General features: G+C 43.3%; 1 protein-coding gene across 11 annotated transcripts in view; it reads left to right on the forward strand.

Moving 5' to 3' along the window:
- The window catches only part of RMDN3 (regulator of microtubule dynamics 3), a 219,132-nt gene that overhangs the window by 38,541 nt on the left and 163,458 nt on the right, over positions 1–17,133 (forward strand). For all 11 annotated transcript variants that reach the window (XM_033952294.1, XM_033952295.1, XM_033952296.1 and 8 more), the window contains one exon: positions 7,008–7,200. In XM_033952294.1, coding sequence (XP_033808185.1) covers positions 7,008–7,200 — 193 coding nt within the window. The remainder of the gene's footprint in view (positions 1–7,007; positions 7,201–17,133) is intronic.

Below are 17,133 nucleotides of genomic sequence, written 5' to 3' on the forward strand. Positions count from 1 at the left end.
ACCTCGAAGGAACCTCCAGCCAAAGCAGGTGGTCCGGTTTCAGACGCGGATCCATCCTTGCCGGCTTCTTTCCAGACCATGTTAGAGAATTAGTTTATTCAGTTCCTTACTAACATGGGACCCAAACTGCTTCCTCTTATCCAGCCTGGGCATTCAGCAGACTCCCGCAAAGTCGAGCCGCTTCTTTTGCCCCAGTCTGAACTTACACATTTTTTGCAGGGAGCAGAGTCTCTGCGAGTGTCTGGTCTGCCATCCAAGCACGAAAAGCAAGGAGCAGATTCTTTGCGAGTGCTTCGACGAGAATCCTCACATTCTAAACAAGGAGCAGAGTCTTTGAGAGTGCATCGAGGTTTCTTCACCAAGCCTCTGGCGCTTCGACCTACAGCCTCGAAATCTCCTCGATCCTCAAAATCTGGTTCCAGACACAGTTCTCACCGACATTCGAGGCTTTCATCAAGGCATCCTTCCAGACATCGTTCTTCTAATGACAGACCATCTTCCTCGAAGCCTCGATCTACTCCAACTTCGACCAGACCACCGACTCCTCGTTCGAAGTCTCCGATGCCGGACCTCAAGAATGTTCCGGTCTCGATTGTCTCGTCCAAATCACCAGGTTCCTTTGATGCCTTTTTCCATGCCGAAGCTTCTTCTTCGACACAGGCTGCCTCGACGTCCTCGAGTCCTTCTCGAGGCAAAGCATTGGCAGATCAGCTATCTTTCTCGTCTTTCCTGCGATAGATGGCTGTAGACTTGGGATATTCAATTGGATACTGGCTCCAAGTATTCTAAGGAGTATCTAGAAGTCATGCATCTTCCTCAACCTCCGGCAGAGTGTCTTAAGCTTCCACTTCATAAGCTTTTGAATCGGATTTTTGGTCGATTCATGGAAACACCTTTTTCCATACCGGCTGTTCCAGGAAAATTGGACTCTAGGTATAAAACTGTGCATCGCAAAGGGTTTGACAACTCACAGTTATCTCATCAATCTTTGCTGGTTGAATCTTCCTTGAAGAGGTCTCATCCTTCCAAGGTTTATGTCACAGTTCCTCCTGGAAGGGAAGGGAAGACTAAGGACAAATTTGGACATCACATCTACCAGAATGCTATGATGTCCTCTAAAGTCCTCAATTATAATTTTTATTTCATCACTTACTTTGAATTTCTTCTGTCTCTTCTACCAAGTTTTTGGCTTATTTGGATAGCCAAATGCATTTTGAGTTTCAGGAAGTCATTGCTTCTTTCTCTCAATTACGTCTGCATCTTCTCCAATCATCTTATGATGCCTTTGAGTTTTCTGCCCGAGCGGCTGCTTGCTCTGTAGCTATGCGTCGTCTTGCCTGGCTTCATACCATTGACATGGACTCTAACCTTCAAGACCGCTTAGCTAACATTCCTTGTTAGGGCAACGACCTCTTTGATGAATCCATCGAGGGAGCCACCAAGAAATTATCTGACCAAGAAAAATCATTTGCTTCTATAGTCGGACGTAAACCAAAGCTAGCTCCTGCCAAGCCTGCATGCCCTGCTCTTATCTATCAAAGGCGTTTTGCTCCAAAGCCGGCTCCTTATACTCGCCCTCCTCTGAAAAAACAACAACCTGAGAAGCAGCAGAAACCCCAACCTTCTGCTGCACCTAAGGCTTCTCAGCCTTTTTGACTGTTTACAACAGAGCATAACCTCCACCGTTCTGTCTCTGTCTCCTTTTCCCCCTATATGAGGTCGTCTCCATCATTTTTACAACCGATGGGACAAAAATTACATCCGACCTCTGGGTGCTTACCATCATCAGGGAAGGATACTCTCTTCATTTCACTCAGGTTCCACCAGAACTTCCTCCAAGAGAGTATCCTTCCATCTCAGACCACCCTTCTTCTTTAGGAAGCTCATGCTGTGCTTTCTCTCCATGCCATCGAACCAGTTCCCTTGGAACAGCAGAACAGGGATGGCCCATTCTGGATCTCAGGGCTATCAACAAATTTCTAGTCAAAGAAAAGTTTTGAATGTTGTCCCTGGCTTCTCTCTGGTTTTGCTCTCTGGATCTCAAGGAGGCCTACACTCATATCCCCATTCATCCGGCCTCCCGTCAATACTTCAGATTTCGGGTGGGGAATCTGCATTATCAATACAGAGTACTTACTACCCTTCAGCCTGGCTTCGTCTCTCAGAGTGTTCACCAAGTGCATGGTAGTGGTAGCAGCAGCTCTAAGGAATCATGGTCTTCAGGTATTTCCCTACCTTGACGACTGGCTCATCAAAGATTCCACATCTCAAGGGGTTATTCTAGCGACCCAATGGACTACCTGGTTCCTATAAAGTTTGGGATTCAAAATCAACTTTCCCAAATCTCTACTTCAGCCCTCACAGACTACAATTCATTGGAGCTGTTCTGGACACTGTTCAATTCAGAGCATTCCTTCCACAACAACGTCTGGAAGCTCTTCTTCAACTCTCATACAGTGTCTTCCCGCTCTTCCATCTCAGCGAGACACATGATGGTACTTCTGGGTCACATGACCTCCACATTACACGTGACTCCTTTTGCCAGACTTTACCTCGGAATTCCTCAGTGGACCCTCGCATCTCAATGGACGCAAGTTTGCGACCCTCCTTCTCAACACATTTCAGTCACTCCTTCCTTGAAGAAGTCTCTCCGTTGGTGGATGCTCTCTTCCAATCTTTCCAGAGGCTTGCTTTTTCAAACGCCCCCTCATCAGAAAGTCCTCATGACAGACTCTTCGACCTACGCTTGGGGCTCTCATCTCGATGGTCTCCGTACTCAAGGCCTCTGGACCTGTACGGATCGTCAGTGTCATATCAATCAGTTGGAACTCAGAGCGATCCTCAAAACTCTGATGCTTTATGTTTTGTTCTTTACCTGATTTTTTATTCCTCTTTTATCTTTGTAATATGCTATGTCACTCGGTTGGGGGAGGGGTTTTTTTTGTGGGAGATTGTTGATTTGCTGTTGGCATTCTGCCTGTGTATTGATTTTCATTTTGTTGAATAAAATACAGTTTAAAAATTAAAAACAAAAAACAAAAACAAAACTCTGCATGCTTTTCAACATCTGCTTCCCGACACAGTAGTCCTCATTCGGACGGACAACCAAGTCGCCATGTATTATGTCAACAAACAAGGAGAGACAGGGTCTGCCTCCCTTTGTCAAGAAGCTCTGGAGGTTTGGAACTGGGCAATCCGTCACAACACCTTCCTCAAAGCTGTCTACATTCAAGGGGCAAAGAATTGCTTGGTGGACAACTTGAGTCGTCTACTGCAACCTCACGAATGGACTCTCCATTCCTTGCCTCTTCGTCAAATTTTTTCACAGTGGGGAACGCCACAGATAAATCTCTTTGCAGCTCCCCACAACTACAAACTTCCTCAGTTCTGCTCCAGGATATATTCTCCTCACTGCCTCGAGGCAGATGCTTTTCTTCTGGAATGGACAAATCTTTTCCTCTACGCATTTCCTCCATTCCCTCTCATTCTCAAGACTCTGATCAAATTGAAGAACGATTATGCCACCATGATTCTAATTGCTCCTTGGTGGCAGAGACAACTCTGGTACTCCCTTCTACTTCAACTCAGCAGCAGGGAGCCATACCTTCTACGAGTTTTTCCTTCTCTGCTTACACAGAGTCAAGGATCTCTGCTTCATCCCAACCTGCAGTCTCTACACCTGACAGCCTGGTACCTCTCAACATAACCCCTCTTCAGTTTTCTCAATCTGGAAGAGACGTTTTAGAAGCTTCTAGAAAGCTTACAACTAGGCAATGCTATCACCAAAAATGGACTAGATTTTCTACGTGGTGTTTTTTTCATCTTAAGGAGCCTCAGCATTCCTCCTTATCTTCTGTTTTGGACTATCTTTTGCACTTATCCAATTCTGGCCTCAAGTCTACATCTATACGAGTCCATCTCAGTGCAATTGCGGCTTTCCATCAGCCTATTGAAGGGAAACCACTCTCTGCTCATCCGGTGGTTTCCAGATTCATGAAAGGACTTTTCAGTGTCAAAGGCTGCTACTTGGTCCTCGGTTCATACCTTCACTTCTCACTATTGTCTGGATACTTTCTCCAGACGGGATGGACAGTTTGGCCAAACAGTATTACAAAATTTATTCTCCTAAATTGCCAACACTTCCACCGTCCCATTCTGGTTAGCTTGGAGGTCACCCATATGTGAGAATACCTGCCTGCTTGTCCTGGGATAAAGCACAGTTACTTACCGTAACAGGTATTATCCAGGGACAGCAGGCAGCTATTCTCACAACCCACCCACCTCCCCTGGTTGGCTTCTCTGCTAGCTATGTGAACTGAGGAGACGCGCCCTGTGCTGGGCGGGAAGGCACTCGCGCATGCGCGGTGCAGGCGACTCAAAACTTCGAGTTTCTTAAAGCATGTCTGCTTGCGAGGCATCCACATCCAGGCTCCGTCGATGACGTCACCCATATGTGAGAATAGCTGCCTGCTGTCCCTGGATAACACCTGTTACGGTAAGTAACTGTGCTATACCGCTGCTGGATCTTAATGTGTGTATGTGTGGGGGGGAGCACCCCACTTTACTTAGAACTGTTGGCACTCCTGTTGAGTGGATGGGGGAACCCCTCATTATAGAGGAAATGGGCTTTTTCCCTCCTTTTTAGGGAAAAATTACAGTTTCCTCTGTAATTGGGGGGGTTGCCCTCCACACAACCCCAACAGGAGTGCCAACAGTTCTAAGTAAAGTGGGGGGTTCCCCCTCACCCCCTCGGAGCGCTTTAAAATAATGTTTTAATCCAGCATGTTAACGTCTTGCGCGCGATTGTCTGTGCTCGATTGTCTCGCGCAGTTTTGACTCATCAACAACTTCTGATATACCCCAAAGGTCTCGGGAACATATGGCGACTTCAACTGTATTCTCCTATTTTGTTTATGGCAGCTTTCAAGGAGCTGGCCATGAGGAAGTTTGAAGATTGTATGGAGTGTTTCTTTAGTGCAAAGCTAGAGCTTCAAGTTTATTTATGCTGATGCTTGAGGTGGTACAGCCCATTTTCAAAACTCATTCACTGCAGGAGATGCATTGACACATGACCCTCAAAGGGCTTTGCGGTGGATCTCCAGCCTATCAGGATGCACAGAAGATCCCTGGTGCCCTGACACTATAAGCCCAGGCCTGACCTGGCAGAGACTGGATGTCTTCTAAAAGTATTTTTATGAGTCAGAGTACTCCTGGTATCTGAAGATGGGGGAGGGGTCCACTGGTCTTGCTTCAGATTTCCTTCCCAGCACATGAGAATGAATCTCCCCAGAGAAACTATTCAGTGATTTTTGTCAAGGAGATGGCTGATTCATTCCATTTCTTTTGGAGACTGAAGATGAGCCTAGAACAGAAACTTTGATGTCCTTCACTTTGACATCCCTCCGACCTGGGGAAGCAATGAAAGGGCCCATTTATAGAACACTGAGGCAAGTACAGGTGAAGGTGTAGGAGACCCCCCCTTTTTTATTTTTTTTTTTTTTTACAGCAGATAAACAAGAACTTTGACTGCATAGAGTTGAAAAGGTTCTGAGATTTGAGAAGTTCCAGCTTCTTCATTACATGTGGTCAAATCTGCTCTCCAAAGTGCCAAGAGTATGAGGCCTCAATCTTTGGTGCTCCCAGGAAGGAAGGCAAGGATTGGAATCTTTCAAGAAAAAGTTTACCAAGATACTGTGCTTACAGGCCGCATAGCTTCTTACTTGCTCTCTATGTGGCATTCGCTTGTGGAATGTGCTCAGTGTGGTGGTTTGCCGACACTTTAGTAGAAAGTCAGTAAACTCTGTCGGCCAGTAATCAAAACTAGGGCTGTGGAGTTGATAGACAAAACCTTCAACTATAACTCCTACTTTGACTTCAACTGTTACTGATACTGGGTTTTAAATTTTTTGTTCTCTATCTGAAATACCAGTATAACTTACATCTACCACTACTTTAGATCCAGGGCAAAATGATATTAAATATAAAATTATGAATTTACCATATATTATAATGTTGTAAGCTTTTATTTTGAAGCTGGAATCATTCGGTACATTTTTACTGACTGACTCCACCCCAAATTGCTTCCGACTCCCATTAAGCTTCTAGGTGGTGAAATGAACTTCCCCCACCTGACGAGATGTCAAAGTAGTTAAATCTGACTTTATAAGTTATTAAAGCCTTACTTATTTCAGAGGTGTGTTGTTTTAAGATAACTATTATAGAATTTTGTTCTTATAGATAACTTTTAACAATTAGCTATGTTATTGCTTTAGTAATATAATTCCTGGGTAATGCTCAGTCTTTTAATTTTTATAAGCCACACTGAACTCTTTAGGCAAGTGTGGGATATAAATGTTTGATTGTCATATAATGTAATTCATTTCAAACAATCCTGGAGTATTCAGGGCAATGGTTGATGGGGTATGAGTGTATGTTACAAAAGGACCTTCTGTTACTTTGGCAGATGTATAATAGATCTTTCCACTGCACACCACTAGGTTATATTGGTGAGGTCACTGGCAAAGATCTTTTTTTTTCTCTACCACCATCTGCTGGTAGGAGGGGATAACACCCACTTGTGCAGAACGGTATGGCCAACTGAAAGAAAGGAAATTATTGAATAAGAAATAATTTTCACGTTTTGTTTGTGATTTAACAGTAGTGTTCCTGAGTATCCTGCTATGGTTCTCCTCCAATATTCTAAACTTGAATTTGTGGCAGCATGGAAAGGGTTCACCTTAATTTTTTATCTAAATATGATTTCTAGTTGTACAGTACATTTATCAGATATTATATAAGTTGTTACTTAGATATTTAAAAAAATACTGAAGAAAGATTAAAATAGAAACCAATTTTTTTAAAATAATAGCTTCTGCAGCAATAGCAAAGAATGCTCCCTGTGTTAAAATGTGTAGCATCCCTTTAAATTAGTGAGGTCAACGTATTTTATTGAATTGAGATACATAAATTTGTATTGTTGCAGTCTTTCTGTTTCTTTCATTCATTAGTTTCATGGGAAGGACCTCAGTTGAATGAGGCTGATGGCATCATATGGACTTTAGCTTCATCAGAAAATCGAGAACTGGAGGCTCCGTATAACCTGGACAGAGTACTCCATAGTATCAATGAACTGAGAGAACAAGTGGAGAATCTGCGGACCACCATTCAAGGGCTATCAGCTGAGATAATTGGAGAAGTCAAGTAAGTAGAAACCCCCCCCCCCCCCCACAATGCTGTGAAGGTGCCTCATTGTTTAAGCCAAGCCTTGACAAACCATATCTGAATCAAGAAGCTAGACCAAAAATTTAAGAATCAACAGCTCAAACCTCTCTCTTCCCTCCCCCTTCCTCTATATCTCCCCAGCCACCCAAATTGAAGAACTGGGGGATTTTGCAGCTTCAGACTTATTCCTGTAGATGTCCCTACCTGGTAGTTTTGGAGGATTCCATATCAATCAGGATGGTTCCATCATTTTTTGTCCCAAGCTGTCTTTGTCAGATGGTTTCTGTTTCAGCCTTTTTTTTTTGTACAGTTGAGGCTCCATGCTGCCCTGCAAGATTTATAAATTGGATGTCCCAAAATTCTTCCTGTGGTATCTACTGTAGAGATGACTAATCCCTTCTGTAGATATAATTTGTTCTTCATCCCATTTCATGATCAACCCAATAGCCTCCATAGCAAAGTTGGCCATAGAGTTGGCACATGTAATTCAGGATTCTGTTGCGAGTGCACAAAAGTCCTACTTCAGCTGTAGATGCCCACTTCCTGCGAAACTGCAGAAGGGTAGATACCACTAAGATATACCCTAAGATATCACTAAGAACTTAAACTCCTCTCCTTTTGTAGTGGAGAACAGCTGCATCCTCAGTTTTTTCTTATGCAAGTGAACTCAGAAGGTACTTTCTGATCTCCTCTGCTACTTTTTTGTTATTTTCGGGTATATCTGCTCTGCTTCTTTATTGTTATTTTCAGGTATATTTCTGTCAGATTTTTGGATTTCTATGGAGCTTCAGTGCTCGGAGGTCTTCTTGGGATTACTCCGCTAGGGAGAGGACATAGTCCCACGAGGGTGGACTGCTGCTCCCAGGCCAATCTATTTGAGTACCTGTGGAGCCAGCCTGCTTTGTGTCCTTCAGGAGCTTGGGGTCTGTCCCACTGCGAGTGGCTTGCCTTTTGATTTTATCAGAGGCTTCAGCGCAGGCTGTGTGGCCCCTGAGTAAGAACCCTCTGGGTATTAGGGAGCCGGCTGTGTACTTTGTCTCCCTGTTGCTGCATGAGGTGGGAGTCCATGGTCATGATCGGTCCGACCAGCAGCCAGAAGAATCCCTTTGATGAGGTTTGACAATTTCTGAGGCAGAAATTTCTTTCCCTGCAGACAGGCTGATTCAGGATAGCAGGCACCAGAAGTCGCAGTGAGTACTCCCATTATTCCCTATGTGGAACACCGGGGGAAGGGTTTCTGAGGTTAGGATTAGGTTTCTTCCTCCTCCAAAACCCTAAAATCACTATTTTATATTTTTTGTTCTGGCTCCAATGGCCCATTTTTTCCGCATTTTTCTTGACAGTGGCCATCTTGGATATTTAGCGATCTATTTTCAACTTTGTTTTTTCTGTCTCAAAACTACTTGTTTTTCCTAGAGCCTGCCTTTCATGGATGCTCCAGGCCTTTCTAATCGCGGATCCTGCATTTTTTGTGCAGAGTTGCCAGTTGAGGAATGGGAACGTGAGAAGAAGGGGCGGGAGCTTCGGACTCAGCCCCTAGTCAGTCTAAGGCCTTGGAACTCTGGAAAATCCAGTTTGAGTGGAAGAGATCCTGCTCAGATGATCCAAGCAGCAATGGGGCAAAGCGCAAGCATGTGATGACAGATGTATCTCCTTTTCCGTAGTCTGGGGCTGTGCAAGGAATAGTAGTTGTAGTAGGTCCCCTGATGTAAGGCTTTTCCGATTTTGTCAGCCTCTTATGGAAAGCCTATTTAACTGGTCCGGGAAGCACTGCACTGCTTTTGGGCATGTCTGCTCTGCCTAAGGGGGATCCTTCTCCTAAGCAGGTGTACCCACCTCGTACCATTTTGGCTCTTAGTGTCATTAACCCTTTGTAGCAGGACTGGTATGATTGGAAGTCCCTTTCTATGCTTTTGTTATCACTGGACTCTTTTGTGATTGTGGACAATGTGGGATCCCTTTTAGGATCCAGGATACAGGAGTGGTGGCAGATCACAGTGATAATCCCTCCTTGTGTTGTCTTTTAACATAACAACGTACTTATAAACCACGTAACCGTAAGTTCAACGTGTTTAACAAAAGATTAATAATAAAAAGAACATAAGAAACACATAGAATTATTTAGCGAAATACTTTGAGAAAAGAAAAGTTTTCAGTTGGGTTCTAAAATGTTTGTAAGAGCAAGGTCGAAATTCCTTATTTTTAAAAAGCAGCCTGAAATGCTAGCGTATGGTCCAAAGATTTCTTGCTTTTACAGCCCTGAACAGATGAAAAAACAAACAAAGCATGTGATCCTCTTCTATGTTTATAAGATGCTTCAGTTTCCTATGTCATTTCTGACACCCTTATCTATATTGAAGCTTGATGCCATTAGCCCTCTACCTCACAGTGCTCCATCATGTGTGGCACTAATGCGCAGATGAACTTTTTTCCTTCTCATGCAGATCTTACCGCCTTATTCACTGACCAGTGGGAGGTGCCTGAAGGCTCCCTTAAGGTAGACAAAGCTATGTCTAGGCTCTGTTCTATGGTGCCAGACTTCCAGCAGCTGTTTGTAGAGCCAGAGGTGGACACTGCAGTGGCACAAGTGACCAAGTGCATCTCCCATCCTAGTGAGGGTGGAGCAATGCTGAAGGATGTGCAGGACCGTAAAATGGATGTGATCCTTAAAAGACAGTTTGAAGTCCTCGCTTTGGGTATCAAAGCTGCAACAGCTACTATTGGAATAGCGCCTCAAATTGAAACAGCTTGGGGCTAAATTTGGAATAATGTATCCTGCCCGGCTACGTGTTACATATAACACCACCACTAAGGATTTCACTAATCCTCGGATCTTTCTGAGTACCTGGAGCAAGTGGCACCAAGTACAATCAATTGTATCTGACTTGTCCTCAGATGAACTGATCATTCTTTTTTCTGATGTATTATTCTCATTATGTTATTGATGAATGGTTGCATACCGTGAAGTTTTCATATATCTCACATTACAGTTTTGCAAGGTTTTATTAACATGTTTTACAACTGGTTTTGCAGTTTGCTTTAGCTTAATGCGTTCACATGGCTTGCTGACCCGTGTTAAACTACTTAGAAATGAGTTCCTGCTCCTGTTTTGTAACAGGCATTTATTTTCCTTTTTCTTTTATGACCCTACAGCTATTTATTTTACTGCTTTTATATATATATATATATATATATATATATATATATATATATATATATATATATATATATATATATATATATATATATATATATATATATATATATATATATATATATATATTGTCATAAGCTCTGTCATTCCTTATTGCATTCTCATGTTGTTTAGCTCTAACCTGAAATTTTCTTCTTATGGCTTTGTCATGTTGCACACTTAATGTCAAGGGCCTGAATAACCCAATCAAGTCTAAAAAGATTTTGAATTATATATCCAATTTATCAGCTGATATAATATTTCTTTAGGAAACGCACCTAGATGCTGAGGCCTCCTTGCGCTTGTTATTACCTTGGGCACACCCGCCCATTTTCTCCCTTGCCATTGAAAAAAAAATGGGATATTCATTTTCATTAGGGTACTTGGTAGTGCTCAAATCATTTCTTCTGACACTGATTCAAATGGTAGATGGGTCTCCGTCAGACTAAGTATTAATCACACCGAAATTGTTTTCCTAAACATATATGGTCCTAACTCTGATGACTATGAATATTTTGATACACTGGCTTCTCAGATTAATAGTTACCAGAACACTCATCTTGTAATTGGTGACTTTAACTTAATCCAAGATCCACTTAAAGATAAAAAATCCACATTTCACATATAGAAAGACCAGAGCCTGGCACAGATTATAAGATATTATTTACCAATTCCAACTGGTAGACCCCTGGCACATCACACATTTGGCTGATTACGATTTCACTTTTTTCTCTGCACCTCATTCCTCTTACTCGAGGATTGACTACTTCCTTATAAGTCACTCATTGGTGAAATCAATTCTGTACTCAGAAATCAAGGAGATTAGTGTATCGGACCATGCGGCGGTCCTCTTCATTCTGGATACACCAGGCCCTGTCAGCACACATAAAACTTGGAGATTTAACTCATCTTTGCTACAGGACAAGTCTTTTCAGGACAAAATAGTGCAGGCTACTAGGGATTATTTTGCACACAATTCACCTCAGGACACCAACCGGATCATTATATGGGATGCTTTTAAAGCATATATCAGAGGTGTCATAATCTCGTATCTGCTCATCTTCAAAAGAGTGGAAGATTGAAGATAGCCACACACGAATCTGAAATAAAAAAAAAAACTAGAACTTGTGCACCAAGCTAACCCTTCAGACATAATATCTCTTAAAAAATTACAGGGTATCCGCAATGAATACAATGTCTGCCTAAGTAAACAGGCTGCATCCCAGGTCTTTCTACATTCCGCTAAATACTATACTGATAATAACAAAAGCGGTCACTAACTGGCTACTTATCTAAAGGGCAAACACAACAAATCCAATATTTCAGCAATCCATGATGACAACAATGAGTTGCTATTAGAACCACCTGATATTCTAACACAGTTCCATAAGTTTTATTCAAAACTCTATACCTCGGATCTACAGGGTGAATCCTTTTCTGACACTTTCCTTACTAATCTACCACATGACATATTACTGGGTACAGACAATGATTTCTTAGAGTCCCAAATTTCCCTTACAGATCTGATGGAGGCCCTGAACAACATGGCACCAAAAAAAGTTCCAGGACCTGATGGCCTGACCATTGAATTTTATCAAACTTTCCAAGAATGGCTTTCTCCTCATATGTTAGAATTTTTTCACTACTTGATCACCACAGGCAATGTTAGTGGCTTTTTCACTGAGTCTTGACCAAGCCCGGGAAAGACCCCTTAAAGTTTCAAAATTATAGGCCACTATCCCTAATCAATGTAGACACCAAAATATATGCTAGTCATAGCTGATAGACTTCAGAAAATCCTTCCCAAATTGATAAATCAAGACCAGACTGGCGTTATGGCTGGATAACACCAGAACATTTACCAACATTATTTCTATGTCCAGGTCACTAGACTACCCACTGCTGGTAATGAGCTTAGATGCCAACAAGGCATTCAACAGGGTTGAAACAGCTTGGGGCTACAGTGGTGTGGTTTTTCATTAACTTTCATTGACATAGTCAAGATTTTGTACTACTCCCCCACCAAAAGAGTTCAGGTTAATGATTTACTCTCATTACCCTTCAAGCCTAGTAGAGGTACCAGGCAGGGCTGTCCTTTATCTCCTTTACTCTTCAACCTAGCATTAGAGCCATTGCTGCTTGCTATTTGCTCATCTGTGGAAATTAAAGGATTCCATGTTGATGATCTTGAGATCAAACTTACTGCATATGCTGACAACATCTTATTGTACATTGCTCCAGAATCTATTCCATCGATGCTACAACTGATTGACCCTTACTCATCTTGTTCCGGATACAAATTGAACGTGTCCAAAACCGAGGTCATGCCTCTGAACTGCCCCGGTTTGGGTCCGGACATTCAATGTCAAGGCCTGCATTGGACTCCCAACAAACTCAAATATTTAGGCCTCTACTTTGGTCCCTCAATTCCTGATACAGTGGAGTACAATCTACTATAATAAAACCCTAAGCGCGCATGCGCACTCCCACCTGCGTGTTCCGTTTTCCGTGATCATTAGGTCCCTGGCAGGTAGGAGTTCGCATGTGCGCCTAGCTGTGCCAGTAGCCTCCCTGTTCTCCACCTCGTGCAGTCCTCCATTCCGGAAATACGGGCCTACAGCCCGAAGTTTATTTTCAAGTCAAAAGACGCCGCAACGGCTCCTCCCATGAGCCGCTCCAGCGTCAGAGAAGGCATCCAACACAGGCGGCAATCATGAGAGAAGCTGCCTGGCACCCTCAAACCCAAAAATAAACTCCGACCTAGGAAAGTTAAATGTATCAATGGGACTGTGGGAAGAAAAGGGAAGGGGGGGCGGCAAGGGACTAAGGGAGCCATGGCGCTATCCTGTCGGCTCCCAGACACAATCTACTCCTCCCGTGGCCCGGAACAACAACCCCGGACACCAAGCTCCACAGATGCAGTGTGGGCAAACCAGCTCCCCGCGGCCTAGCAGTGTCCCTGCGCCAGAGTGCGTCGGCAACCGATGCACAAGTCAGCTCCCCCAGAGCCCAAATCCCACCAGCACCAGACGGAAATAGATAAGGTAAAAGGGGAAATGGGAGACTGAATATGGTTAGGTAAAAGGAAGGGAGAAGGGCTACTGCTGGACAGGGGGAGCAGGGAAAGGGTACTACTGGACAGGGGGAGGTAAAAACAAGGGAGAAGGGCTACTGCTTGACAGGAGGAGCAGGGAAAGAGTACTACTGGACAGTGGGGAGGTAAAAGCAAAGGAGAAGGGCTACTGCTGGACAGGGGGAGCAGGGAAAGGGTACTACTGGACAGGGGGGAGATAAAAGCAAGGGAGAAGGGCTACTGCTGGACAGTGGGAGCAGGGAAAGGGTACTACTGGACAGGGGGAGGTAAAAGCAAAGGAGAAAGGCTACTGCTGGACAGGGAGAACGGGGAAAGGTACTACTGGTCAGGGGGAGTTAAAAGCAAAGGAGAAGGGCTACTGCTGGACAGTGGGAGCAGGGATAGGGTACTACTGGACAGGGGGAGGTAAAAGCAAAGGAGAAGGGCTACTGCTTGGCAGGGGGAGCAGGGAAGGGGTGCTTCTGGACAGGGGGGGAGACAAAAAAAAAGAAAGAAAGAAAAGAAAAGCCTAAGTCTACACATCTATTCTAGCACCCATTAATGTAACGGGCTAAAAAACTAGTACTACATATATTATGGATACAGTACGCTCTTTAACCAATAAGTGGTCTCTACTGAAACTTTCCTGGTGGGGACGCTTAGAGACTATCAAAATGATGATATCCCTGATAATAAACTATGTTCTGAGCTTATTATCCATACATCTGAAATCGCAAACATACAGTCGCATTGACAAGTTACTAATGGACTTTCTTTGGAACCACAACCTCCGCGTATCAGTCTGAAAAAGCTGAGAAATGGTAAAGAATACGGAGGGGTTAACTTTCCGGACTTCAGAGCATATCACACTGCCTTTCTTCTACAACAAGGTTCTAAATGGATAACCCAGAAAACAGAAGTCTCTTTTCCCCATTGGATCAAACTGGAAGAACTGATATCAAAGGGCCTACCGCTGGACACCATTTCGTTCTTGGATCACCTGGATGAAGAGCGCACCAATGAAATTATTTCCTCCACTAGTTAGGCCATAAGGGAGATTAACGTCTCTTTATCTCCGAGTTGGAATGATACCACACACATGCCAATATGGGGGAATAACAAAACACGCCTACAAAATAAACCTGTATTTAGATCCTCCTGGAGCACAAGTGGGATTACAAAGATTCTTCATATATATCTTCATGACTCCTGGATTGGCTTCCTGGAGATGGTCTCCATATATAACATACTTTGGACTCACTACTTTCAATGGATACAAATCAAATCAGCAATAGGAGCTATGTTGAAGACGCACAAACTTTGTGAAGATATTCTACCATTACTGTCTCTATGTAATAAATTAGCTTACTCCAAGCACAAGTCTGCAAACTGGTACAAATTACTGAGATCCAACAACACTAGGTCAGCCTCTATTCTGTATGGGAACAAGTCACTGGTATTTCTATTGATGCTCGAACTTGGTCATCAGTCTGGTTGGCATCTTACAGAGCCTTGAGATCTTCTACCATAACACAATCTCTCTATTTTCTCCTGCATAAAGCCTACTGGACTCCTTCCAAGTTAGCTAAATTATCCACTCCATCTAACAAAATAGATGCTACCTGTTGGTCCTGTCATTCCTTTATAAGCATGCTTGACAACATGATATTTCATTGTTCTACTGTATCCCATCTATGGTCGCAAATTTGGAAAACAGTGTGCGCCATCTTCTATATTTCGGAACCTATCACACTTGCCATAGTCTTGTATGGTAATCATGGACTTCAACACCCTATGCTTGAACCAGAGTCTCAACTGCTTAAAGCGATGATATCAACTGCTATCAAATGGATATTAACACATTGGAAAAACTCATCCAACTTGACGTACTCAGCATAGTGGAACATGATATGCATAACAGCTAAGTACAAATTAGCTGCCGCTGACAGATTGGGTTCTCTCTCAAAAATCCAATCCAATTGGAAACCATTTTCTAAATTCTGCTCTCCTTTGACTTATAATGTTGAATAACTTTCCTTTGCTCTGCATATGATATTTTATGGTATTTGCTAAGTACTTATTGTATAGATTACTGCGCTGTACGGTCATCCTTCCTGTTACTTTTTGGAATTTACTTTACTATATTTCTTACATTGTTGGTAATGCACTTTCTGTAGCCTAGAATCCCTGCAGGCTGATTGCCCTATAAGCATTACCTATGTTATTCTTGTAATTACTCTGGTTGTTACGCTTCATTTGTGTTTTTGTATTATGCAAAAGTCAATAAATAGTTTTTAACTCAAAAAGCTGCAACAACTGCCTCCTTTGTGGCCCTGGCCTGCCATATCAAGTTACAGACTAGTCCTTCGGAGCTTGGGGACTCCTGTCCCTACATGTTTAAGGAGAGTGTGGATTATGTGCCTGATGCTGTTTATGACATCATCAGAGTCTGCCTGCTGGATGCTCTGGATCATTCAATGGGCAGGTGACTTAGCCTCCAAAGCTACTCTCAGCAGATTACCCTTCAAGGGGCAGATGTTGTTTGGCAAAGGGCTAGTCAACCTCATGGCCTGTGTGGCGGATAGCTGCCCCAAATTTCTCCTGAATAGTATGAGTTGTTGCTCTGCCAGAGGCGGTAGAGACAATTTTCATGTCTTTAGGAGATCCTGTCAATTTCCTCTGGTTACTTCTCTCAGAGGTCATTTCAGGGGTCCAGACAGAGATTTGGCAGTTACAAGCGCCAGCACCCCATGGGTTCCTGTGGTGGCTCGGCCTCCAAGAAGCAGCAATGATGCCAGGATGACGGCCAGTTCACCTCATATCGGGGGTCGGCTGTCAGCATTTTGGGAAAAATGAGAACAGATTTCGTCTGACCACTTGGTTCTAGACATTATCAGGGAGGGAGAGTGGCACAGGATCGAGTTTTCTCGGTTCCCTGTCTGTAAATGAGTCCCCTCAGGTCCCCCACTTTCGCATGGAAATGGTCTGCTCTGTCATAGTGGTGACAGAATTCCTTGTCTATCTGGATTTGGTGGAGGCGTGTCTTCACATTCCCATCTTTCTGGCTCACAAGAGATATTTGAGATTTCATGTTCTCCAGCAACACATCCATGTTGTGGTCAAACCGAAAGGAAGCACCATGACTCCCCGTATCTTTACCAAAGTGAAGGTGGTTGTAGCGGCCCACTTGTGCAGGATGGGTGTCCAGGTGCACCCTTACTTGATCGATTGGCTGATCAGAGCCCCCTCTGGAGGCCAGCGAGCATGTGGTTCCATGACCATATTTCACTGGTAGTGAAGATAATGTTTTTCAAGATCTGATTGGTATCCAAATTATGGAACTTGCTTTCCCCATCCAATTTTCGATAAGTTATACAGTCTTTTGTGTGGTCTTCCAAAGAAATCTCTGCATATCACACCGATGTTAGCTGAGCTTCATTGGCTTCCAGTAGAATGGAGAAATCAATTTAAGATCTTAACACTGGTGTACAAAATTCTGCATCACTCCTCACAAAAGGTGATGCATTCATTATTAAAACCATATATGCCTTCTCATTCTCTGAGGTCACAATCCAAGAATCTGTTAATTGTTACATCCTTTCAATGCATAACCAAGGCAAGTACTCACTCGTGTGTTTTCAGTGTT

The sequence above is a fragment of the Geotrypetes seraphini genome, chromosome 7, assembly GCF_902459505.1.
Source record: "Geotrypetes seraphini chromosome 7, aGeoSer1.1, whole genome shotgun sequence".
Lineage (NCBI taxonomy): Eukaryota > Metazoa > Chordata > Amphibia > Gymnophiona > Dermophiidae > Geotrypetes > Geotrypetes seraphini.